We start from the raw sequence: 24,340 nt of genomic DNA, 5'->3' as shown, positions 1-24,340 counted from the left end.
GTGGTCATTGTGCATGTTTCTGACCGCTCACCTAAACCTCTGTAGTCCTGGCTCTACTCATCCTTGAGTGACTAGCTGAGTGATGAAGGATTCCACTTCATGTATTAGATGTGCGTTTAAGGTGTGTCTACCTGATATGTAGTGATGTGTCAGGTACTGTGTGTGTGCTAGCTTTACCATCTACTGGTTAATGTAGACGATGTGTTTGGCTGCTTTTCAATAGTATTTGGTTTCCTGTGTGTGTGTGTGTGAGAGAGAAACTTAAGGCCAGCCGTGCTTCTCCATACCTGAGTGAAGCCATGGAGACAAAGATAAATGTGCGAATTTGAGCTGACCTGCTGCTCTATGCTTTTCTTCTTAATCCCTCTCTTTCCCCTCCCTTCCTCCCTCTCTCTCTCTCTCTCTCTCTCTCTCTCTCTCTCTCTCTCTCTCTCTCTCTCTCTCTCTCTCTCTCTCTCTCTCTCTCTCTCTCTCTCTCTCTCTCTCTCAGCTCTTTCTTTCTCTCTCTCTCTCTCTCAGCTCTTTCTTTCTCTCTCAGCTATTTCTTCACCCTCCTCCCTCAGCATCTCTCTCTCTCTCTCTCTCTCTCTCTCTCTCTCTCTGTTGAGACTGTTGGATTGCAACGTGTGTAATCTGCAGCAGAGGCAGATGTGGGGCCAGGTGAGTGAGGCGGGCAGGTGGTGCTGATGAGGGGAAGCTCTCTCAGCTCTTTCCTTCTCCTTCAGCTATTTCTTCAGCCTCCTCCCTCAGCATCTCTTTCTCTCTCTCTCTCTCTTGCTCTCTCTCGCTCTCTCGCTCTCTTACTCGCTCTCGCTCTCTTACTTCCCCCCTTCCCCCCTCTGTGTTCTGCTGTTCTTTGCTCTTTCGGACAGGTCATCAGCGGCAGTGTGAAAAGTGGGCTGATTTATGGTGCTGGCCAGACAGCTCGTCCACGTCATCAACTCCAGGGCCCACCGCCAAACCCGCACCTGCTACAGAGATAGAGATGGAGGGAGAGAGAGATGTACAGAAGAGGAGAGGAGGATAGAGAGATGGTAGAGCTATAAAAGGAGTGAGTGATTGAGGGATAGCACTGAGAGATGAGGAGGGGTAGTGGGGAGAGATGGAGAGGGATTTGGGTAGTGGGGAGAGATGGAAAGAGAGAAGAAAGAGATGGAGTGAAGAAAAGAGGAAGATAAAGGTGAGGTGTGCAGTGCTGTCATCTCAGATGCGTGCAGAGGGATGTGTACATTAGGTTCTTGTTTTGATATCTGCAGTCTGTTTGGCTGCATGTGTGTGTATGGAGGGAGAAGGGAGAAAAACAGTTATGTGGGGTTTGATGTTGTGTGTGCGTGTGATTGAGTGGCAGAGTGATACTGACATTTTCTATTGTGAACTTTTATAAAGTCAGCCACCCTACCAGTCTTTCTGTTAGCTGCCTTCCTCTCTCACCAAAGGTCACCCCTTTTATCTGTCCTCTTTTTTCCTCTCTCTTTCTCCCCCTCTCTCTCTCCCTTTCTCTCTCCCTTTTCCCTCTGTCCTCCTTTGATCTCTGCTAGTGGGTGACCTGGAGCTGTGAGGTCAAGGCTTTAAAGTTCCTCCGTTAAGGAGTGGACCAGTGAATAAATACAGATGCTGATTATTCTTAGGGATGTTATGGGTGGGTGGGTGGGTGTGGGTGTGTGTGTCCGCACGAGAGAGAGATATTGTATATGTGATATGATATCTGACACAATCGACGACTAGTCATCAAACTGTTCACTTGCAATGGATCACTAATCTTGATGTTATTCGCACCTCCATCTACCTGCCAGGTTTCAGGCCTCATGTCTTGTGTTTGTCAACACGAAGGGAGAGTAAGTGACTTTAAAATGTACATAATGTTAAAAAAAAAAAAAAAAAAATCTAAAAATAAATAAATAAAAAATTAAATAAATAAATAAATAAAAATTAAAATTAAATAAAAAATGTACAGTTTTTGATCATGATTTGGTTTGTGTCCGACACCCGTGAAGCTTGAAGCCATGAAGTTTCCTTTCCAATTTCCTTTTAAGTAGCTTTGATTAGCTCAGCATTTCCTCATTGCCTTACACTAGCAGTGCCGTGTCCACAGTTTGGACTGCGACCCAATGACGCATTATCCTCCCATTTTGTTCCCGGCCATTTTCCCTGGCCACTCGCGCCCTGTTCTAAGTCCACACCAGGCCATCAGGTAAACAGAGCCGAGGGGTGTGTGTGTGTGTGTGTGTGTGTGTGTGTGTGTGGTGTGTGTTTGTTTGCCCAACGCAAGAGGGTTCTCCTGCCCTGCCCGGTCAGGGGAATCATAGGGAGAGGCCGTGTACACAGATAAAGTCCCTGCGGTGCATCCGGAGTAAAGTCCATCGCCATGGCGATTTGGCTACACTGTGCTGCTACACCCTACTCACTCCTTCGCTTTGCGGTTCCTTATCGGTTTTTGGTGTCAGTCGGGAACGCGCCATAAATGTCTGTGCCAACGAGGCGGAGTGGTCTTATGATGTGAAACTCACCTGACTTTCAGGTGTGTCGTCTCTGTGTGGCGTTTCAACACAGGCTGTCGTCTCTGGCCCCCGTTCCACGTGAGCGTGTGAGAATGTGTTCATCTTTATAATTGAATAGTCAACTTATGAACTAATTAAGATATAGTGCCTACAACACTGTTAAAGAGTGTAATTCATTTACTAAGAGAGTATCTACCTAGGAGAGTATCTGTGTGTGAATTTGTGTTATGTGTCAGTGAGTTTACCAGTGTCAGTAGTTTCCTTTTCCTGGAGGGAGTTCACCAGCACAGACCTGCAGAGAAAGAGGAAGACCTAAGTCATACTCGGCTACTCTTGTGGTTAGGTGTGTGTGTGTGTGTGGCTGTTAATTCAGTTCACATACTTAAAGTAAGCGGTGGGAGGGGCTGATTTCCATTTGTCTAGGAGCGGTTTAGAGCTGCAGCAGTGTGTGTGTGTGCGTGCTCCAGCGCCCTTGCTTGCCCACATGAGGGGGCTGCTTCATTAGTTTCCATGGCAACGGGGCTAAGAGGAGGTTTGGAGGGGCGCTCCCCGTCTCCGCGCTCTCACTCGGCCAACTGAGAGGGCTCTTCAGGAACACACACACACACACACACACACACACACACAGCATGCACACACGCACATACCCACCATGTACACACACATGCACAAACCCAGCATGCACACACACACACCCATCATGCTGACACACACACATGCACAACACACAAAACCCACTCATGCTGCATGCATATACAGTACATTACACAAAACACACTCATGACATGACCACAGCAAAGTAACACACCAACACACACACACTCTGAACACAGCAGACTCGCATGCATCCCATATCAAACAGACAATACACACTCAAAAGCACACACATGCTATCCGCAACAGGATTTGACACACACACACACACACACACACACACACACACATTCACAGCCGACACACAAGGATGCATGAAGCACACAGTACATATCCGTATTATGCAACCTCCACAAAGTCCATAAACACAAATGTATGGACTAACATAATATGACCCATATTAAATGCATACATGCTGTGCTCTTGTTGCTCGGGGATGGCTGTGGGTGGATCCGTGTGTTTTATTTTAGTCAATCAAATAGTGGCTGTGGTGCTGGTGCTGGCACTGCTGTTTGGGACCGAGGGGTGGGTGTCAGCGGGAGCCCGTGGCTGTAGAGAGAGAGAGAGAGAGAGAGAGAGAGAGAGAGGATCGCTCGTGAGGGAAATCAAATAGGGACGGAAGCGATCACCCACAGACACATACACCTGCCAGTGTAGGTGACAGCTGACACCTCATTACTCGGCCAGACGTGTGTGTGTGTGTGTACGTGCGCGCGCTTGTTAGAGTAGAGGAGTATAGACATGGTAAGTGATTGTGTCTGTGCTGATCTATATCTGTAATTTTGCATTACATATGTGCATTAATGTGTGTGTGTGTGTGTGTGTGTATGTGTGTCTGTGTCTGTATTGACAGCGATAGTAAGAGGAGTCGACTGCAGCCCGGTAGCTCAGGTTAACAGGAGTCTGGGTTAGGAAGAAACCTGACAGCCTTTGCCCTGGCACCACACCAACACATAATGGCAGCACACACAGCATTACTCACCAGCTGAGACACACACACACACACACACACACACACACACTGATTAGCATACTAACATCTACAGCTGTAGGCAGGCGCTGGGACAGGGGAGACGGGAGCTAGCATGACACAGCCAAGACAAAGTAGATACAGCACAGCAGAACATGGCACAAGAATGGTTTGCACTGATGCACCACTGACATTATTCCCGTTGGACTTTCCTCCGTGTTATCTGAGGATTAATAAACATCACAAGGCGTTGTGCTGCTTAACGCAGACGCGGTCTCCAAGCACCCACGCCCATTTCCCCCCGTTGAGATAACGAGCCTGCTGGCCAGAAGCCGAGCTAACGAGGCTCAGCATCTTGGGACAGGGGCCCGCCCTTGTTCACCCTACCGGACGCCAGACGCTTTGGAGCCGGATGCCATCAATATTTCAGCTGCGGGGGGAAAAGTGAGCGTGCGTGTGCGTCCACGCTGCGCTGGCCTCTTAGTGGGGAGTGACCGGAGCCTAGAGGGCCCTAGTTGTTGCCTAAGTGCTCTCAGAAGCCACAGCCCCATGTGCACCTCTCAAGCGTCCACCCCACGTGGCTATCGGCTTTCAATGAGAAAAACACAACAAAAAAAAAAAAAACCTGCTAACTATAAACGTTCCTTTGCTTATGCCGTATTGGGTTAGAAAGGACAATTGGATTTGCCGATGGCTTCCAAGGTTATCTTCATTTAATTGCCGTCGCGCAGAGCGCCATCAGAGCTGTCGTCGGGCTTATCCCTGAATGGTGCAAGACAGGGCTCGACGTGAGGTAAGGCAGGTGTAGGCTTACAGATGACGTTAATCGCTGGATCAGGTGTGTGTGTGTGTGTATGTGTGGTGAGAGTCAGAGAGAGAGAGGAGGAAAGAGAGAGGAGGTGAAGACGAGTGGATTAAGCTAAGGGCAGAAGAGCAGTTTTGGTGTATGGAGACTAATGAAACTGCCTGCAAATCTAACTTCTCTGGCCCCTGTCGCTCTTTACCTTTTCTCTCTCTCTCTCTCTCTCTCTCCTCCCTCTTTCTTTTCCTCCGCTCCTTCCTCCCCCTTTCATTTCTCTGTCTTCTGCACTGATCTCACCTTAGACAGGATTGCAGAAAGCACAAATCACAAGATGGACCATCCTATGGACAAGATGGACCATCCTAAAAAAAAGGATGATGTCAAACGCAACCTCTATGGGGGCAGCCGTGTCCTACTGGTTAGGGCTTTGGACTTGGACTTGGACCGGAGGGTTGCCGGTTCGAACCCCGACCAGTAGGCACGGCTGAAGTGCCCTTGAGCAAGGCACCTAACTCGCTGCTCCCCGAGCGCCACTGTTGTTGCAGGCAGCTCACTGCGCCGGTATTAGTGTGTGCTTTACCTCACTGTGTGTTCACTGTGTGCTGAGTGTATTTCACTAATTCACGTATTGGGATAAATGCAGAGACCAAATTTCCCTCACGGGATCAAAAGAGTATATATACTTATACTTACTTAAATCAAAAGCACTGTCTGCTTCAGTCTGTCACAGTATTGGGGTAACGGACACACACACACACACACACACTCTCCGGTCTCTTTCACACACATACACCATCCCCCACACACAGGGCACATAACCCTGATCTCACACCATGTATAAACACCTCCTACTAAAACTCTAATCTCCAGATCGTCATTCCCTTCATTCTGTCATTTGCCACCTGACTCTACCAGTGTGGAGATTGGCACAGTGCACAATGCAGCCACCGCACAAAAGCCAGCTCACACACACACCCTTATCTGTGGTTTTCGTGTTTGACGTCAGCTTAGGGCCACACACACCCACGCACTTACAAACACACGTTTATAATGTCATTCCATCGGTCCCTCATACACTCAACTGCCAGTAGTACACACACACACACACACACACACACATACACACACACATGTGGTCAAAATGAATTTGTCCCACACACACACACACACACAGACATTGATCCCTGGTACACATGCACAGATTGGAGAGTAATAGAGACTCATGGATACTCTACAGAACCCGTTTCCCCAGGCCTGGGAGATGTTGGGTGGGGGGAGGGTGTTAAATGTTGGATGGGGGTTTGAGAGATTGCCTTTGCAATGTACACGTGGAGAAATATGGGCTAGTGCTCCTGAGGAGGCTGTCACCTCTAGTGAGCGTGAAGGTGATTCTGCCACTGCACTGTGCGATTGTGTGTGAGGAAGAGAGAGAGAGAGAGAGAGAGTGTGTGTGTGTGTGTGTGTGTGTGTGTGTGTGTGTGTGTGTGTGTGTGTGTGCGATGCAGAGAGGTAGACACACAGGGAGGGAGAGTTAAACCGATATCTCAGCTCACTAGGGACACCTGCTGGCCACAGATCCCGAGATCACTGGAACACAGATGGCCATGGGCACTCCCATCCTGACTACCCGAGCTACCGGACGCTTCGTCACTGCACTCGGGGCAGCCAAGGACACTGGACAATCAGTTAAATGTTTGCTTTTTCTCCCCCTATTTCTGCACATTGCTGAACTCTTCAACTGTATGGGGCACAATGAAAGGCTGTGTAATACCAGATAGTAGAGACAGCATATAGGAGTAAAGCTCTGGATTATATAATTCTTTTTTTTTTTTTTTTTTTTTTATTTTTTTTTTCCTGTATCACTACATCAGCTGGTGTTCTAGTGAGTCTGTGCTTGTGGCTTGCAATTTACGGGCAGCAGAGCCAGTCATGGATCCCTCGAAAGCACAGTCAGGTCTCAGGAGACCTCTCGTATTGCACTGTTATTGCCGTGAAGTCAGGTCAGACAGGTTTGTGTTACGCTCGTGAGTGTGATCCTGAGTGGAGTGGAGTGTTAACTGCATGTGTGTGTTCACCACTATCTTACTTCGCTCTTGCCTTACTGGCTGATTGGGTCGCAGGTACACAGGTATGCAGGTACTGGGTCAACCAGGACTGAGTCTTCAAAAGGACTTTCGTTTTCACAGCGAGACACTAGGCGTCTGATTTTTAAAAGATCTTCTTAAGCCAGTATTTTAAGGTGTAAGGTTATGGTATTTTGTAGCTACTTGCCCCTCAGTGGTGTCAGGATGTAGAATAGCATTAATCAAGTGAAGACTGTCATCCCCTTAAACAGGAATGCATTGTGTATAATGGGTTGTCTCATTAATACAATACAGTAATTCAGTAATTTCCTGTGTATCAGCTGCATTGTGTATAAATCGCAGAACAATGTTTTATGCAAATGTGTAAAAAAAAAAAAAAAACTTGTATTAACCGTACCTGTGTATTAAATGCAGAGCCAAGTAGCCCAATGAATCAGAATCAGATCGTGCTTTAAATAGATAGAAGAATGAAGAAAAGAAATTTAGCAAAATCAGTGTATAAACCTTGGTTTATTATCAGGAGCCAGCCCTGAATTTCCCCTTGGGGATCAATAAAGCATCCATCCATCCATCCATCCATCCAGTTGAATATGCGCTCTGACTGCCATGCCCAAGAGCCTGGCTCTTTGACGTTGCGGTCAAGCTGTAGGTTAAGCTTCCAGGGGACCCGGGTTCGAGGTTGAGTGGGGTGGTTGCCCTGCGCTAGGCTCTCACTCTCAAGTACTTTCTTCTCTCTTTTCCCCCTCTCTTAGGATCTATCCCATAAAGGATGTTCCCATGGAAACCGAGGCCCTGACAGACTGGCTGTATCAGAGGTTTGTGGAGAAGGAGGAACTCTTGGCCCATTTCTACAAGACAGGTCAGTCCTACTGTCCACTGCCGTCCTCTCTGTCTCTCTCTCTCTCTCTCTCTCTCTCTCCCCCACGCTATGCAGTGCACCTCTGGCAGTCTACACTAAGTTGTATTTTGCATGTATCTATTCTTTACTTTGTGGAAGGGATAAAGAGAATATTCAGACTAGCCGAGTGTTCATTTTCAAAATTAGACAAGGACTGTCTTTTTAACATGTTGATGTTGAGAAAACACTTTGCACAACATTTCACTTCCAGTGTCTGGAACATACTAAAACCAGTGTTTGGAATAACGCCGTTTAAAAGAACGGTGTTAGGTAACAACGTTATTTTTTCAGTAACTGGGTAATCTAATTAAATACTTTTCAGGTCGTTACAACGCCGTTAACGTTACTGGACGTTAAATGTGGTGCGTTACTATGCATTAATTGAATAAACTGTGTAATCCGAACGCACCCCTGGCTCACAGCTAGTGAGGAGGTGGGTTAATAACGACGTAAGCAATTATGATTGGCTAAGGCAGAGTCATGTTTCATTATAGCACACTTGCCAGAACACGCGCCACACACACACACACGCACCAGCTAAAATAGAGATTCGACGAAACAGCAGAGGTCAGGAGCAATCCGATGAAAAGTTGGCATTTTCAAGGTGGAAATATAAGCACTACTTCAAATTCATTGTAGTCAAAGGCAAGAACGTGCATGTAATGTGTACATTATGTCCAGGAGCGAAGACTTTGTCGACATCCGTTGTAAGCAACTATAATTTAATGAAGCATCTCTCACACGCATCTAAAGCTAGTGGCCAAAAACACCGATACCTCCACCACAGATGATAGCTCTCCATTCACTAGCAAAGAAGGACTCGGAGCAAAGTCCTCCAAGCAGCAAAAGCTAGATCTTTCTGCCTCACAACAAAAACCTATGACACAGGCTGAAGTCAACCGTAGGTCTGTCGATGTGCAATATCTTGAATTTCCCCTTTGGGATCAATAAAGTATCTATCTATCTATCTATCTATCTATCTAATAAATATCGAAAGTTATGTAGCCTACAAACACCTGTCTATTCTACTCATTTCAACTGGCTGCTCAAAAAATCCAAATTCTTTGACATATAGCAACTTTTTTTTTTTAACAGTAACGCAAATAGTTACTTATAATAGAGTTACTATTATCATAGAGTAATTCAGTTACTAACTCAGTTACTTTTTGGAACAAGTAGTAAGTAACTATAACTAATTACTTTTTTAAAGTAACGTTCCCAACACTGACTAAAACAGACTAAAAACTAGAATAGTATGATGAGATGAGTGTAGCTTTAAAATATCTACTGACTGAGTCTTCTCATCAACTACACGTGTTCCACACTTAACAAGCTACAGTGTAAAGATTACGGGCAGAGAATGTCTAATAAGGGGAGAACCTTCACTCTCGGAACTCTTCCGGTGTGGTACTGCATCTAGGGGCGCTCACGGGCGAGTCCAGAATGAATGGAGGTCTATGGAGCTGTACCCCTCAAAATCCATTTTTCTCGGGATATAGTTTTTTTTTTTGAAGTAATTTGAATATTGTATTCGAAAGGGGAGGCAAAGACCAATACACTTGGTTGAGTATTATGTTTTTTAAAGTCACTTAATTGTTCTAAAAAGCCTTTCAAACGTGTCAATGACGTCATTCATTAGCATGATCATAGCATAGCATAGCATCAATGCTAGCGTGTTATGGGCAACAACGACCCAACCTGTAAGAAAACGAAAGGACATGACTCCATGATTATTTCACTTTTGATTGATAATCTATATCCATTTTGCGAAAAATAAAATAAAATCTGAGGGTTTCAGTTGTTAAATAGGTGAAAACAATAAATTTAGCCATGTAGCTCCATAGGACATCATGTATTTTGGACATCTAGGTGAACTCTGGTGAACTGCAGCCAAATTCGGTTTGTATGGGATTAATAGAGAGTGGGGAGGCTCTCCGTAGACGGGCTCTGTTACAGGGCTCATGAACGTCGGCACTCGGCAGCCATTTTATGAATCTGCCAACTGTCTTTTATTACACAGAAATGATCACACACGCTGGACATTTCCGTAATTAGCCGTTTTTGTCTTGTCTTAGCCACATAGAGCCAGCTAATGGCTGTGAAGGACTTGGAGTATGGGACACGTGTGTCAAACCTTTGGCGTTCAAAGAATAGAAGCTCGGCCTCTTTCCCCTCTTAGTTGAGTCGATTGTGTGGTTACCTCGGCAAGACCGTGGTGATTATGATGCTAATTCAAGTAGCCCAGAGATGGAGATCATAATTATGCTAGGCTACCTACTGCTAGCCAATTAGTTTTAAATTGGTATCCCCCGAGTGGTTTCGTATACAGACCCTCCTGAAGTATGAACAGTCATCCATGAGAGTGTTTTCTTTATACTCTCATGCGTTCATGAAGCACATTTGTCCTCCATTCTCCTCTCCTCATATCTGACCAAAGATACTCTTTGATGTCTTTGGCCCGGCTTTCTGCAGAGCGTCTTACTTATTAGTCTTCCAAACAAGACCGTCTGTTGTTAACTTGGAAAGCTATAAAAGGCAAAAATAGACAGCGTGCACAGATGCACACTGGCAGGCCTCCGCTCTGATCACTCTTTGTTTGTTTTCGTCTTTGCTCCATTTGCTTTAATACTGTTTTTAAGCCCATTTTTGTTTTCTGTGAGAAGTAGCCTTTGAACCAGCACGGTTCATTAAGAATTTCAAATTGACAACTGACTGACAATTGGTATTGTTCTCTAAATGTAGCATCCAGTTAGTGGCACAGGTTACCAAATTAAGTCATACTCGCAACACTTGTGTGAAGAAACAAGTTTATGGAGCCCTACATTTTTCGTAAGAACATTGTTGTCCATTGACAGGACTTTCACAGCGTATGATGTTTTTTGCTTGTTGTTGTTGTTTGTTTTTTTTTTTTTGGGTTTCTCTTATCGTGACCTTTTCTTTCCCTTTTCTCCAGGAGCATTCCCACCCGTCCATGGTCAGATGGAAGCAGTGTCGCGCCCCATGATCCTTGACCCCATGTGGCTGTGTGCCGTCCAAACGGGGGCCTTCGCCTCGGGCTACATGTGGTACAGCCTCCTGCAGCACGCCTACTGCTGGTTCTTCTGAGGGAAGGGGTGGACACGTAGAGGTCGTGGAAAGGAGGACAACCGAAGAGGAGGAGGACGACTGGGAACTGACTGACTGACTGACTGTCCAAACTGGCTCTGGGACGTGTGTCCAGATCCAAGCAGCCATTCATGGGCCTCTGCATATCTGTGCTGGACCCTGCCCTGGATGGATGAATGTATTACCCATTAGCTGAGAAGCAAGATGGACTGCTAAAGGACGTCAGGAATCGTGTTTTATTGTTTTTAATTTTTGTTTACTTGTTTTATGTCTGTTTCCCCCCAGTTTCCTCAAAACACACATACTGATTCAGACTAAAAAGAGGGATGGACAGACACATCAATACAAGGACAGACATAGAAACTATAGTCTTGTTTACTCACACATGAAAACATGTATTGTTTACATGATGACACATACGTGTGCGCACACACACGTCCTGCAGTTCATCTTAGATACACGAACGAGGCTCAAGTTGACTGACAGAGGGTGGACTAACCGGATTGGACGAACTCACGCTCTCCACTCCCACCCTGGTGGTTTTTTTGTTGTTGTTGTTGTTGTTGTTGTCACAACTTAGGCGTCTTTCAACTCCACCTGAGTTTTCAAAACCTGCCACCTCCACTCTTCTCTCCGTCTCTCCCTCCCTCGCTCCGTCTGTGTGTGTGTGTGTGTGTGTGTGTGTGTGTGTGTGTGTGTGTGTGTGTGTGTGTGTGTGTGTGTGTGTGTGTGTGTGTGTGTGTGTGTGCACCAGCCTGGAGAGCTGGTCCTCGGGCTGCGCATAGACATCCTTCTTTAGTCCGCCCCCGTCTGGTCTCAGCTGGAGGGGGACGAGGCTCCCAGTCCAACCTCTTCTTCCGGCTTTGACCTCTCTCTCTCCCCCTCTCCCAGGAGCTGACCCTGGCGTGGGTCAAAGGTCAGATCAGGGAGCGCTCTGTCCAGGAGTCAGGTGCTTCCTGGGATTGCACTAAGGACAAATGCTGCCCATACCTAGCCCCACATCTGTGCTTGTCCTGACATTTCTTTTTTGTTGTTTGGTTTGGTTTTTCGTTGCCCTTGGATTAATTGGATATGTCTACTGCTTTAAGTTTTTGTTGTTGTTAATGTTTCTGGATGTATTGTTTTCCTGAATGTTTGTTTGTTTGCTTTGACAGTATTGTGAACAGAGTAGGCGTTGTTTTGTTTTACACTGGCTGTTGTCTGGCTCTGCAGCGTTTGGGTTTAGGAGTCGTTGTCGTAGTTTTTCTGGGGCGTCTTGGTCTTTCAAGACCGAGACGTCTGGTTTGGAATACGTCTGTGACCGCGAGTCTCAAGACGGTCTGGTCTCCACAGAGCTGATGAAGGAACTCACTGATGGCCTGTGGAACTCCGTCCCCTTAACCCAACCCTAAGCACACACACACACACACACACACACACATACAAACACAACACACACACACACACACATTACCATCATGATGACTTGCCCTCAGTTATATTTTTGCCTTCATACACACCCATACTCTACCACACCACAGCAGAGCCTGTATGAAGAAGAGTCTGGGACAAGTGAAAGAGACGAAAAATGGACCGAGTAATCCTCCCATCCTCTACCGTCCCCTGTCCCCGACACACACAAAACGCAGACTCCAAAGTTTTTTGCAAAATGTTTAAGCCATATGCTTAGTGTCTGTCTACCGAGAATCAATCATGATGACGGAGACTTAAACACAAACTGAATGACCTTGGGAAGAAGACGAACAGAAAGAAGAACCTAATTTGGCTTTGTTTTTGTTTTTCTCTAGGGGTCATTACTGTAAATTTGACAGCATAACCTGCCTAAAATGTGTGTGTGTGTGTGATTGTCTGTCTGTCTCTGTCTGTCTGTCCTCTATGATTTGTCCTTTTTTTATATGTATAAATTAACGACTGGTTGTTCTATGTTATATCAGAGTTTTTTGACAAATCACCATTTAGTGGTCCGATTTTATTTTCATTTTAAAATGACTTCAGATATTGTCCTCAAAAGTCACGTGTGTTTAAAATCTTGTACATAACAAAAAAAAAGCCGAAGACGACTTCCCCTCAGTGTGACTGCAGCATTCTCTGTTATAAATTAGAAGTTGTATTTTTTTTAATATCATGAATGTCGAGGGGGTTTTAAAAAAAAAAAAGGAAAAAAAGATTGATCAGGACAATGACGATGCAGACTACTTCAGTGAAGAGAAATTACGCAGACCTGCCTCAGCCTCGATGTTGACTCACTTACTTGTTGTTTGCCCTTTGACCCGGACGTGTTTATGTGCCACAGTGAGCAGAGGAGGGCGAGTTTACTGTGATGCTCTTCACATGGACCTCAACCACTCTGAAACTCTCTCGTCGCAGGCACGGTCCAGCAATAACGCCAGAGTCCTGCTGTTCATCAAAACGGCCTGTTTCGGCATCACGTGGCGCTAGATTGTGCTGCAACGGAGAGAAACTCCTGGGAATAACCAATAAGTTTCTCCTGCTGGAAAGGGATGTGTGAAAGAGCAGACTTTGGGTCGGTTCTGACTTGTGTGTGTGTGTGTGTGTGTGTGTGTGTGTGTGTGTTTCTAGTTTGTTCTGTGGTCCTGGTTGTGTCTTTGTGAGGTTTACACTACACTGGATATGTGTGTGTGTGGGGGTACAGGCAGGCTGGCAGATGGGCGAGGCAGCAAACTGCACTGCGAGCAGTCCGTGAACGCCACACTAACTTTCTCTCTCTGTGTCTCGCTTTCTCACTGTTGTTCCTCTCTCCCTCTGCTCTCCCTCCACCCTATTCTTTCTTTCCCCCTCTCTCCCTCTGCTCTCCCTCCACCCTATTCTTTCTTTCCCCCTCTCTCTTCTTTCTGTCTCTCCTTCCCTCCCTCTCTATCTCTTGCTGGGATTGGGCCAGGCCTCCTTGTGTCCACAAAGCAGGGAAAGAAGAGTTCCCTGTTTTGTTTTTTTCTTCTCTCTCTCTTTCTCTATTTCTTTCTCTCTCTCACTTGTTTTTTTCCTGCTGTCTTGACAACAAGGACAGGGACAAGATTATTTTCCTAGATAAGGATTTAGGGAAAAGAGACACAAATTTAGGAATTTAACAAATTTACTCTAGACTTGTCTGTAATTTTTTTTTTTTTTTTTTTTTTTTCCATTTTGTACTCCTGTTTCCTTCTCCCTCCCTAGCTGCCCAGCCGTTTTACAGATGGAAAAAAAATACCTGTGCTGGAATAAAAACAATGAACAAATCCCGTCCTTCGTGGCTCTTGCTCTGTGTCTGTTTCTTCTTCATCTTGGCACACAATTTCAGTCAAAGGTACTGTAAATCACTGTTTTGAGAAGGGACTGTAAACATTTCCCACTCAAGAAAGAACAGTCTCACCGATGATAAATTATTTATGGCATTGATTGTACGTGGACAGGTAAAGATCACTTACTCTATATACAGCACAAAGATCCATGAATTTTAAGCCCAGCAAAGACAGCATGGAGAAATAGGCAGTCAGACCTTAGGGCATTATTGCATTTCTGAAACAAATGTATATGGTCTAATAGGCCTACCACCTTTTGATCTATTGCCTTGAAAGATCGGTCTACAATGCATAGGCACTAAAGATTCCATTTTGGCATCCCAAATTCATGCATGAGAACATTTACAAATTGAAAAGGATGAGACCGTCAATCAAATATATTATATATAAATATGTATCACCTACCCAGATGGTACACTTACTTTCCATCAATGGCTGCAGTAACATCAGGTCCACTCGACCTTGGTCAAGCCCAGACAGGCAGGGACACCCGTTGGAGGCGCCTTGCTCTGCTGTCCGTTTTGTGGTAACCAAAGCTTGGGTTTCCCTTGCTCAGTGGCTATTGTTTAACGTGGTGTCTTTCGCCTAGTGTCTCTCTCCGGTGTGCCGCGGTCGGCTTATATTACGGGATCGTGCTGCGTTGAGAGAGACTGGAGGGTAAATGCCTACTGATCAGTTTCACACCAAAGCTAATAGGTGCTCAGTCAGTGTCACAATAAATGGTAATAGAATAACACACAAATAAACTGTTCTTGATTGATTGACTGACAAACTCCTCCTGATTCAAAGTCAACAAGACAAATTAGACACCCCAGTGTTTCTACTCTGTTGAACACACACACACACACACACAGGCTTTAATGTATATACCAACTCAAAACGGTGGTGTAACATGGCATAACATTAGCTCTGAGTTGTAAGAGTTCCTTGTAATTCAGGCTTCTGAATTGTTGGCTTTTCCTCTGCGTGGAGGAGGCCAGTTAGGTCACATAGTGTGTTATATCTGGAGAGAGGGCATCTGTGTCATTCAAACTTGACCCCAGGCCAGACTGGTTGCAAATTGAGCTTGGAGCTCCAGTGAGTCTCTCTCTGCGGTTGCAGCTCACTCCTACTGGCAGGCTATTCATCTCATTTATTCATTTTCATTTAGCAGACGCTTTTATCCAAAGCGACTTCATCTCATCTCATGTCATCTCAATGGATACGATTCTGTGGACCAACAACAGCAACCAAATATGAAAACGCCCTGCAATCATTGAGATGATAGCAACACTCCTATTCCAAAATGAATTCCTATGAGCAGAACAGACACTATACTCAGAAACGAGTGTTTGGCAGGGAAACAATGAGGCAGCTGGTGTAGTGTGTTTGGGGAGGCGGTGGAAACCTACCGGCAGGAAGTGGACTGGAAAACAGGATTAGGGGTTGGGGAACCGCACTCCTATGCTGATGAGGCTACTCACAGGGAGGCTCCACACTACTGATCTGCGTTGGGCCGTTATGGGATGCTGCTAACAATCCAGTTGAGTCCACAATGAGTACAAAAACTACACTGAAAATACCAATTAACCACTCAGAGTGAAATTAGAAACATAAAGTGTTTATATACATCCAAATCTGTATATAAAGATGTTTTCACACCTGCATCTCCAACATATATCTGCATGCAAACTTACACTAAACAACTTACAGCTTACACAATGATGAATCCTTGCATACAGTATCTGTTAATTGAGCAGCTTGGGTTGATGTGTTCCTCTCCCTTAGATCATGCATCCTCTGCTTTAGGTCGGCTGGGCACCCATACTCGGAGTCAGCAAGCATGTGTCCAGCTGTGTGTGATGCTGCATGTGTGTTATGTTGGGGTGACCCACCCACCCCCCACCCCACACACACACACACACACACACACACACTAGGGCCAGAAATAGCCACTGTGCCACTGGCAGAATAAATGTCAGTGCGGCCACTGGGAAGGTGATGCACCACACGGCCACATGCTCCTCCTTAAGGGCAGCAGACCACTAGCCTGACCGCACACCTGGCTGCCAAAGACAGAACAAGCGAAGACAAGGAACAGGTACAATGACAGATGCGATCAATTGTGCAGATTGACATAATGTAATATATAGCTTTTTCCACATCAAGTGAACAAGTAGCCTATAGTAAAAAGTTATACTATAGATATCTAATGTTGCTTGCAGACTGAATCTTTTGCCTTTCTCAGGGTGCGTTCAGACAGGACGCACTTTACCGCTTGTAAAACACAAGGTGCACTATGTTTTCATAAAAAATGCGAGTGACATTGGACACTTCCGCTTTGAGTTGAACTTTTTTTCAATTCAAGGCGCTCAGGGCGCCCTTGCAAAAACGCGAGACGCAACAGGCCAGCAAAACACGGGGCACTCTGGGCGTATAAGCAGCGCGCAAAATGCTTACTGCCAATACAAAACAACATAAAAAAGTCAGGTCTCGCTGCAAAAAACATGTCCTGTCTGATCGCGGCCTTATAGTATGGTTGGAACCCATTATTGCCATATTGAAAAGCTTTTTTTCTGACCTAGTACTATCCATAATGGTAGGAAAATACTTGAATGGAATGTGCTACCCCCACCTTGGTTATGGGACTGTGAACTGAATGGGGAAATCCTACTCAGAACCTACAGCTATAGCTCAGAGCACTGAGTGACAAAGGGAAGTTCTTCCCTTCAGTTTCCAGGAAGGCCTTTGGTTCAGTTCCCAGGCACCACAGGCACTGACAACCATGCTATAACGTGCACTCACTGTGCCTTATTGTTAGTCACCTTGAGGGACCTTATATTGTTAAAACACAGGAGGACATGGTACCATTCTGCGCTGCCTTTATGTAGGCTAGTTGTCCTTTACGAGTGTCCTCCATCCTCGCTGTGCTCAGCCTTGGGGTGAGAGCTGCTGCGCTTGCTCCCTGTTGTGACATTAATTTTCCTCTGTGGCCTTTGCCCGCAGGCTGAGAGGGGCCTCTGGAGAGATAAATGTTTGGATGCGTAGGCTACCCACCAACCCACCCCCTCAAAAGACATGACCTTTCAGAGTGACAGACAGACACCCCACACACATACATGTACACACACACACACACACACACACACACACACACACACACACACACACACACACACACACACACACACTCGGTCCCCTCCTGTGGCCAGGGTCCCTGCTGCTCTCCGCCACACCTCCTGGGGGGAGCGGAGAGGAAGAAATGGCAGCAATCTTCACTGTGTCTGTCACTGTCATCTGTTTCAGTGCCCGGACTGCAGTCAGACTGTCAGCTTGCGTCAGAGGGGAGAGCAGTTCACCAAGTGATTTTTTTTTTTTGATCAGACTCCCCTCACTTTATGTCCACAAGCTGAACAATTACTAAGGCTGAGGATGACCTTGTGGTGACCCTAATAGTCTTCTGATGGTGAAGACTATCCGAACAATTGCACTTCATTATTGTTCCTTCCTTGCTACACAAGTATTCAAAGACAAGTCTTTGAAGACGTTAAGGATGGGAAGAATAAAGACTGGGTAGCCTACTCTAAAGTGACTCTTGAGGATATATGCTTTGTTGTATTACAAAACTCTAACTCTATGAACATGAATCAATGATTTCCATCAGTGGTCCCCTCCACAAAGCAAAAAGCATTGGTTTACAGTACACATACCCTGACTCTGGCTTACAGAACACATCTGTCTCTGTCTGTCTGTCAGCGCTTGGCAACACAGAGAATGGCGTTAATCAAAACAGACTATTCAGTCACATTTTGAAATCTTGCCATTCCACCTGGTGGACGTGGGCTAATCATTTTGTGTTGTCTCTCTGTTCCATTTTTCCATTTTTCCCCTCACTTTTTGCTCCATTCCCTGCTGTTTGATTTTCTTTTAGTTACTTTCTACTTTTAACAGTAATTCCCCCCAGGATGTCGCATTTATGGACAAAAGCATCCAGGGTTTTTCAGGAATCTTGGTCCTCTGGCATACGCAATGCAAATGACCCTGGTGGAAAATAACTTGAAACACCACAGACATATAGCGCTCTATAGCCTAGACTTTATTCGTATATATTGTCCCACAACGAATATTGCTTTGTCTGCATAATCAACAGAGCAATTAATCTAAACTTTTAATTGACGGTCATTCTAATTATTATTCTTCCTTTATTGTAAAGATCACCTCGGTTGTTTAGATTTAGTGCCATCGTGCGGTTGAAGGCAGAAGTACAACAGCAGCGATTAACTGGATTCTGTTTTTTTTTCTTTCAGTCGAAACTACTTGTAGTATACTGCCACTGCTACTTCAATCCATTTTAACAAACGAAATGTGCACAACTGTACAATTCGTTCATCATAACAATCGGTAAAATACATAGGCTACATATTAGATTCTCTGGTAAATCCATAATAATCCTTCATCCGCGCGTAGTCTCGCGCGGTTCTCGCTGCTAAGCAACATTGTAGTTGTGTAGTCACTCCAACCAATCAAATCGTCGGATCGTCTCCATTTAACTCCAATCGCAAACAAGCTTGAAAGGGCACCAATTTGAAACAGGCGTTCCTGTTTGCTTGCGACTTGGATTTACTGCCACATTGCCAAAACAATTGCTTCAAACTGAAATTAACGTTAGTTGTCAAGTGGTTGAGGTAGACTCATATCTGCAAAGAAAACTGCTTTAGTTTGCCCTGGGAGGATATTGGACATTTTAGTCAACCTGCCTAGCAGTTTATGCTAGTTTACCTGGTTAGCGTTAATGCTAAGCAGCAAATGGTCTAACTTCGACGTTAATCATCAGTCATTGATTAACTAATCCCGATTAGGACCAGTTAACGTTAAGGTAAAAACTAAAATGCCTTCCCGTGTTGATGATTATGAGGTATTGTACACAATAGGATCTGGATCATATGGAAAATGTCAGAAAATACGGAGAAAGTCCGATGGAAAGGTAACATTCACGCTTCAATTGGCTAACGTTATGCTATGCTAGATATGATATATAAACGATCCGTAAAGCTAGTTTAACACGCAGGTAACTTCGCTCCTAGTTATCAAGCTGTCGCTAATGCTCTGTGCTGTCAACGTTAGCACGTAGAAGCTCACATCTTATTAACAGCGAACTGGCTCCTAGCCAAAGTGGAAATTGAGTCTGTCTTGCCAGAAAGCACACTCGCAATTAAACCAACCATATGATGTTTAATAAGCGCTCATTTTGGTTTGCCTTTACTGTGCTCTCTTGCCGGATTCCACTAGATTCTCGTTTGGAAAGAACTGGACTATGGTACCATGGCGGAAGCTGAAAAACAAATGTTGGTGTCAGAGGTGAACCTGTTGCGGGAGCTGAAGCACCCCAATATTGTTCGCTATTACGACCGCATCATAGACCGTAGCAACACGACGCTGTACATTGTAATGGAATACTGCGAGGGAGGAGATCTCTCCAGTCTAATCACAAAGTGCATCAAGGAGAGGTAACTGGCCAGGAAATTGGGTACTGCAGTCTTGTATATAATTGTGGCAACACTGAAACGCTATTCTACATCACTCCAAAGCATCACCTAAACCTATAGTTCTGAAATTGCGTTGTGTATTAATTATATTGTTTATGACCTGTGCTATTATTGTGTATGACACTGACTACTTGACCCTCCTGTAGACGGTACCTAGAGGAGGAGTTAATCTTGCGGGTGTTGGCACAGCTGTCCTTGGCTCTGAAAGAGTGCCATCGGCGGACTGATGGGGGCTGCACCGTACTGCACCGCGACCTTAAGCCAGCCAACATTTTCCTTGATGCCAAGCAGAATGTTAAACTCGGAGACTTTGGTCTGGCACGGATCCTCAACCACGACACAAGCTTTGCCAAGACATTTGTGGGCACACCTTATTACATGTCGCCGGTGAGACGCGTTCTGTTACCAATGGCAGGCTAAAACCAGGGAGTGATTTCTTGGACCTCCATTGAAGGGAACAAACCATAATGGGCACAACTATTTTCCCTTTCTGCACAGGAACAAATGAACAGGATGTCATACAATGAGAAATCTGATATTTGGTCTCTGGGCTGCCTGGTGTATGAGCTTTGTGCCCTTTCGTAAGTATCCTTGACCATGATAAATTTATACACCCAAACCGGCATATTTTGTTTGTTTGTTTTGTCTGCCTTCTCCTAATGCTCTTGTCATTACTTTTTCTCAGTCCCCCTTTTACTGCATACAACCAGAAGGACCTGGCAGAGAAGATCCTGGAGGGCAAATTCAGACGGATCCCATACAGATATTCAGAGGAGCTCAACACGTTTTTGTCAAAGATGCTCAATTTGAAGGTCTGATTCTTCTGCATGGGAGTAATAGATTAAGTTTCCTCAATGTTTGTACTCCCCTGAACTGGTATTATTTACTTTAATTAAAATTCCTTGTGTACACCCCACTAAATTGTACATAGTACATTTGATGACCTCTGTCAACAATGTGTTGTTCATACAGCTGGATACGGCATGTTTGTTCAAGTCATCTTGTCATGCTGTTTTGAATCGTATAGTAGTATCAAAAGATCCTTGATTACTTCAACCCTCTCTGGTAGCATGAAACATTTGTGTATAGACTGAAATGTGAAGACCCCTTTTTTTTTCCCCCCCCTCTCTTTCCTCTTGGTTGCCAGGACTACCTGAGACCCTCGGTGGAATCCATCCTCCAAAGCAGCTTGATTTCCGAGATGGTCGCTGAGGAGCAGAGGAGGGCTCAAGCTCGGAACCGGCGGCGGTCCGCAGTGGGCCAGGGCAACCCTGAACGGCCCAAGACTCCGGCGGCCCACGAGCAGCGCGGCTCTGCTGGAACAGGAGTCGCTGCAGGGGCTGCCATCGCCGCTGCCTCGTCAGAGCTGCGTCTGAGGGTCGAGGTGCTCCGCGAGCGTGAGGTGGCCATCAAGCAACGTGAGGAGAGACTGGAGAGTGAGTATTCTCCAGTGTGAACGCTGAACTTCTGCGGCATGTTATGTGTGCGCTGAACTTCATAGGATTGGTATAGAAAATAGCTGCCATCGACGCAAAAAACGCAATTGGTGGACACAGGCCCTAATGCAATATTACTATCCTGTAATAGGCTGACTCGTGGTCACTTATTCTGATATACCTACAGTCTGCGTAAAAAAAAATGCCTCATCATTTGCTTATTAAATCTAGGGATGGTGTTGGTTTCCTCAACGGTCAATCCGGGTGGTTCCAAAAGCACAACATGTTACCGGTCTAAAAGTAGGTCAGAGGCTGCAGTGCCCACCTGGACTGCTATATTTATCAGCCTCCTAAACAGTCTATCAAAATCCTGAGCTACAGAAGGTTCAAGTTTTTCTAAGGTGTTGACCGTCTAGATCAGACCACTGCTGAAAAACTGTCCACCGCTATAGAATAAAATGGTCAGTTCTGCTGTCATGTGCTGCATGCCACTTAAGTTAATTAGCTTCTATGGCGGTGATGACTAATCCTAGCCATCCATTGCAGTACACCGTTACCTAAGGTACGATATGGTCAAATAAACGCAGGAAAGCCAATGCGGTTGGGAGCATAACAAGTTACTCAGCCAACACATTATAGGAGTCCATCTAAAATTAATAATCTGAAGTTATTACAAATAGCCTAAAGGAATACACAAGATCATACAAACAGTCAGAGAATGAACATAACTGTTCCAACGATGGTGACTACACACAGAAGAGTGTGGGGAAAACACACAGAATGTCTCCACAAGCCTTCTGCCAACTTCCCTTAAATACCCAGTTTTAGCTAGCATCAAATGGAAGTGATTGTTTACATTGATGGGGATCACGAGGTGAGTTGGTGATAAGACTGAGGATACATTCACACTAGACCCTTTTTTCCAGACTGGAGTGCGTCGTTGGTTTGGTTATTTTTGATAATGTGTGAATGCCGTCTACCAAGCTTGCAGTGGTCTGGGGTACAGTTTGCTCGAACTCCGGTGCGGATCATATTGGTAAATGGAAGCTTGTGTTTGACATTTTGGACCCGGGGACCCAAACTAAAATGTACAGTAATGAGACCAGCTGGGGCAGGGCTAGAGGGAGTGGCAATGGGGTTTGGTCCAGTTAGACGGACTGTGTGAAGGAAACCTGAGACCATTGTTCCAATGAGACCATCAGAATTAATCAATCAAGACAACAAGTGGGAAAAACACAAAGTTACAGACCGAAACACATGGTGCAAATACAAGTGTCAACAGTGATTGTAGGCCCACAATAGTCCCACTCCTTAATGAAGCAGAGTAGCTGATCAAAAGTTTAAAAGAACTTTAGGACCCTTATAGCATGTCCTAACCGGACGTGATGCGAGCGAACATTAGCGATAAAACCTGTTTAATTCCATTGTTTTCAATTGGAGTGTCCTGACTGCAAGCGACGCGAGCAATGTGATGCAACACAACGTTTTGAGAACTTTTGTCGGACACCCCGTGTTTATTTTCTTTCTGTCGCTGGCGTTGCTCTGCTATTTTGAATGAGGAATATGACTCAATAGAAGGGCATATTTAACGGATTCAGTGTAGACAGATAACACTTGCTACAAGAGTCACTTGCTCGGATCCAGTTAGGACACGCGGTTAGAGTGTTTTCTTTTCTGCATTGCTGCACTTTGTGTGTGTGCGTGCACCTGCAACAGAAATGAATAAAGCTTGCCAATTTCTAGGTTAATGTTTTTGGCAAGTTCTATAATACCTTTTTGATTGTTTTGTGTGTATTGTGAAGTGAATAGTTTTAACCTTTTTTTCTTTTTGTTTTGTTTATGTATTCAGAAAGAGAGCAAGAGCTCTGCGCTCGTGAGCGGCTTTGTAACGAGAAGATGGCCAGGTATGTCCCGTGGATTCGCTTCAGTGACTCTTTAAACCAGTTATTCCATATCTCCTAATATATTTTTCAATGGTCAATGGCTTTTTCCTGCATTCAGACATTATGTTTTGCTATTATGTTTTATTTCTCAGGGCAGAGAACCTACTGAGGACCTATAACCTCAGTAAACAGCAGAGGGCGCACTCTCCTTTCTCCAGGTCTCCAGGTATGGAAGGAAAACGTGTGCCACTGGACCCATTATACTTCAACAACTGACATCGGCCTTATTTTAATGCTCTGATTTTTAAGTCTGTCTCTTACCCTGTGTACATATGTAAATAGAAAAGTTTTTTTTTTTTTTAAATGCTTTTCTACTTGTAAATAAAGGAAACTGGTATATTTTGGTTGGGGGGGTACAGCTTTAATTGAGCGTACATGCTGGGATTATACAAGTATTGAAAAGCTACATTTCAAATGATGTCCCAATGAAATCGTATACATTTTATTCACATCTGGGTATGTCATAAGTGTGGAGTACTAGGTATACATTATCCAACTGTAAAATTGATGGAAATGTGCTGTATGACTCGAGCTGACCTGTGCCGTTAAGAATCCATTGTACTAGGTGAGGGTGTCTGTTTTACACCACCAGGTGTGAGTTTGTAATTAACTGGACAAGTGTGGAGAAAATGTCACTGGAAAACTTAGACTGAACATTACATAACATGCCGAAGTGGTTAAAAGGACACTTTTATTCTGTTTTGCGGTCTAGATGGAGAGGAAGAGAATATCTCTCCAGGAAAAAAAAAGGTTCACTTTGCTGGAGACAGCAAGGAGAACCAACTTCCAACAAAAGGGAGGGAGAAACCTCAGGATGTGGCACTCCGAAAGAGGCTGCAGGCAGCCAACTTGCGGGCCGAGGCCTTGGGTGAGGTGGAGAGGACCCTTCAGCTCAAGAGCCGGCAGATTCTGGGCATCCGCTAGCCGCGAGTGTCCTCCCGAAACCCGAAGACGACTTTCAAGTGCTCGCTCACAATGGCTTCAGTCCTTAATCGATGGGCAGGGTGTGGTCACAGTCTGTTTGGAACGCCTGTGAGAATATCACCATTAACACATCCAGTTGTCTTGATCATATCGATTCTTTCCCATTCAGCTCCACAACCTCAAGCAACTAACACTGAGAAGATGA

General features: G+C 45.1%; 2 protein-coding genes across 6 annotated transcripts in view; both read left to right on the top strand.

The window, feature by feature from the left end:
• Nucleotides 1–14,244, top strand: part of lpgat1 (lysophosphatidylglycerol acyltransferase 1) — a 44,313-nt gene extending 30,069 nt beyond the window's left edge. For 4 of the 5 annotated variants that reach the window (XM_048250680.1, XM_048250681.1, XM_048250679.1 and 1 more), the window contains exons 7-8: nt 7,761–7,867; nt 10,860–14,244. In XM_048250680.1, the coding sequence (XP_048106637.1) occupies nt 7,761–7,867; nt 10,860–11,011 (259 nt within the window). In that variant the 3' untranslated portion in view covers nt 11,012–14,244. Of the gene's footprint in view, nt 1–872; nt 1,080–7,760; nt 7,868–10,859 lie in introns of those variants that run through there. The other variant, XM_048250682.1, reaches the window with a different exon arrangement.
• Nucleotides 14,245–18,847: 4,603 nt separating this feature from the next.
• On the top strand, nt 18,848–24,216 carry nek2 (NIMA-related kinase 2). The gene is made up of 9 exons (XM_048250676.1): nt 18,848–19,270; nt 19,576–19,793; nt 19,979–20,219; nt 20,331–20,413; nt 20,518–20,644; nt 20,980–21,268; nt 23,118–23,172; nt 23,304–23,377; nt 23,924–24,216. Exons 1-9 carry the CDS (start codon nt 19,175–19,177, stop codon nt 24,133–24,135), a joined length of 1,395 nt encoding a protein of 464 aa, XP_048106633.1. The 5' UTR covers nt 18,848–19,174; the 3' UTR covers nt 24,136–24,216.
• Nucleotides 24,217–24,340: the final 124 nt, after the last annotated feature.

This window comes from Alosa alosa, chromosome 8 (assembly GCF_017589495.1).
Source record: "Alosa alosa isolate M-15738 ecotype Scorff River chromosome 8, AALO_Geno_1.1, whole genome shotgun sequence".
NCBI classification, from domain to species: Eukaryota; Metazoa; Chordata; class Actinopteri; order Clupeiformes; family Clupeidae; genus Alosa; species Alosa alosa.
This window is presented reverse-complemented; position numbering and strand designations above follow the sequence as displayed.

Bases quoted from the DNA above. Each gene is read 5' to 3' on its own strand.
- nek2 (XM_048250676.1), top strand. From the start codon at position 19,175: ATGCCTTCCCGTGTTGATGATTATGAGGTATTGTACACAATAGGATCT. The intron at 20,414-20,517 runs GTAAGTATCCTT...ACTTTTTCTCAG, and splicing joins TATGAGCTTTGTGCCCTTTC to TCCCCCTTTTACTGCATACA. The intron at 21,269-23,117 runs GTGAGTATTCTC...TTATGTATTCAG, and splicing joins ACGTGAGGAGAGACTGGAGA to AAAGAGAGCAAGAGCTCTGC.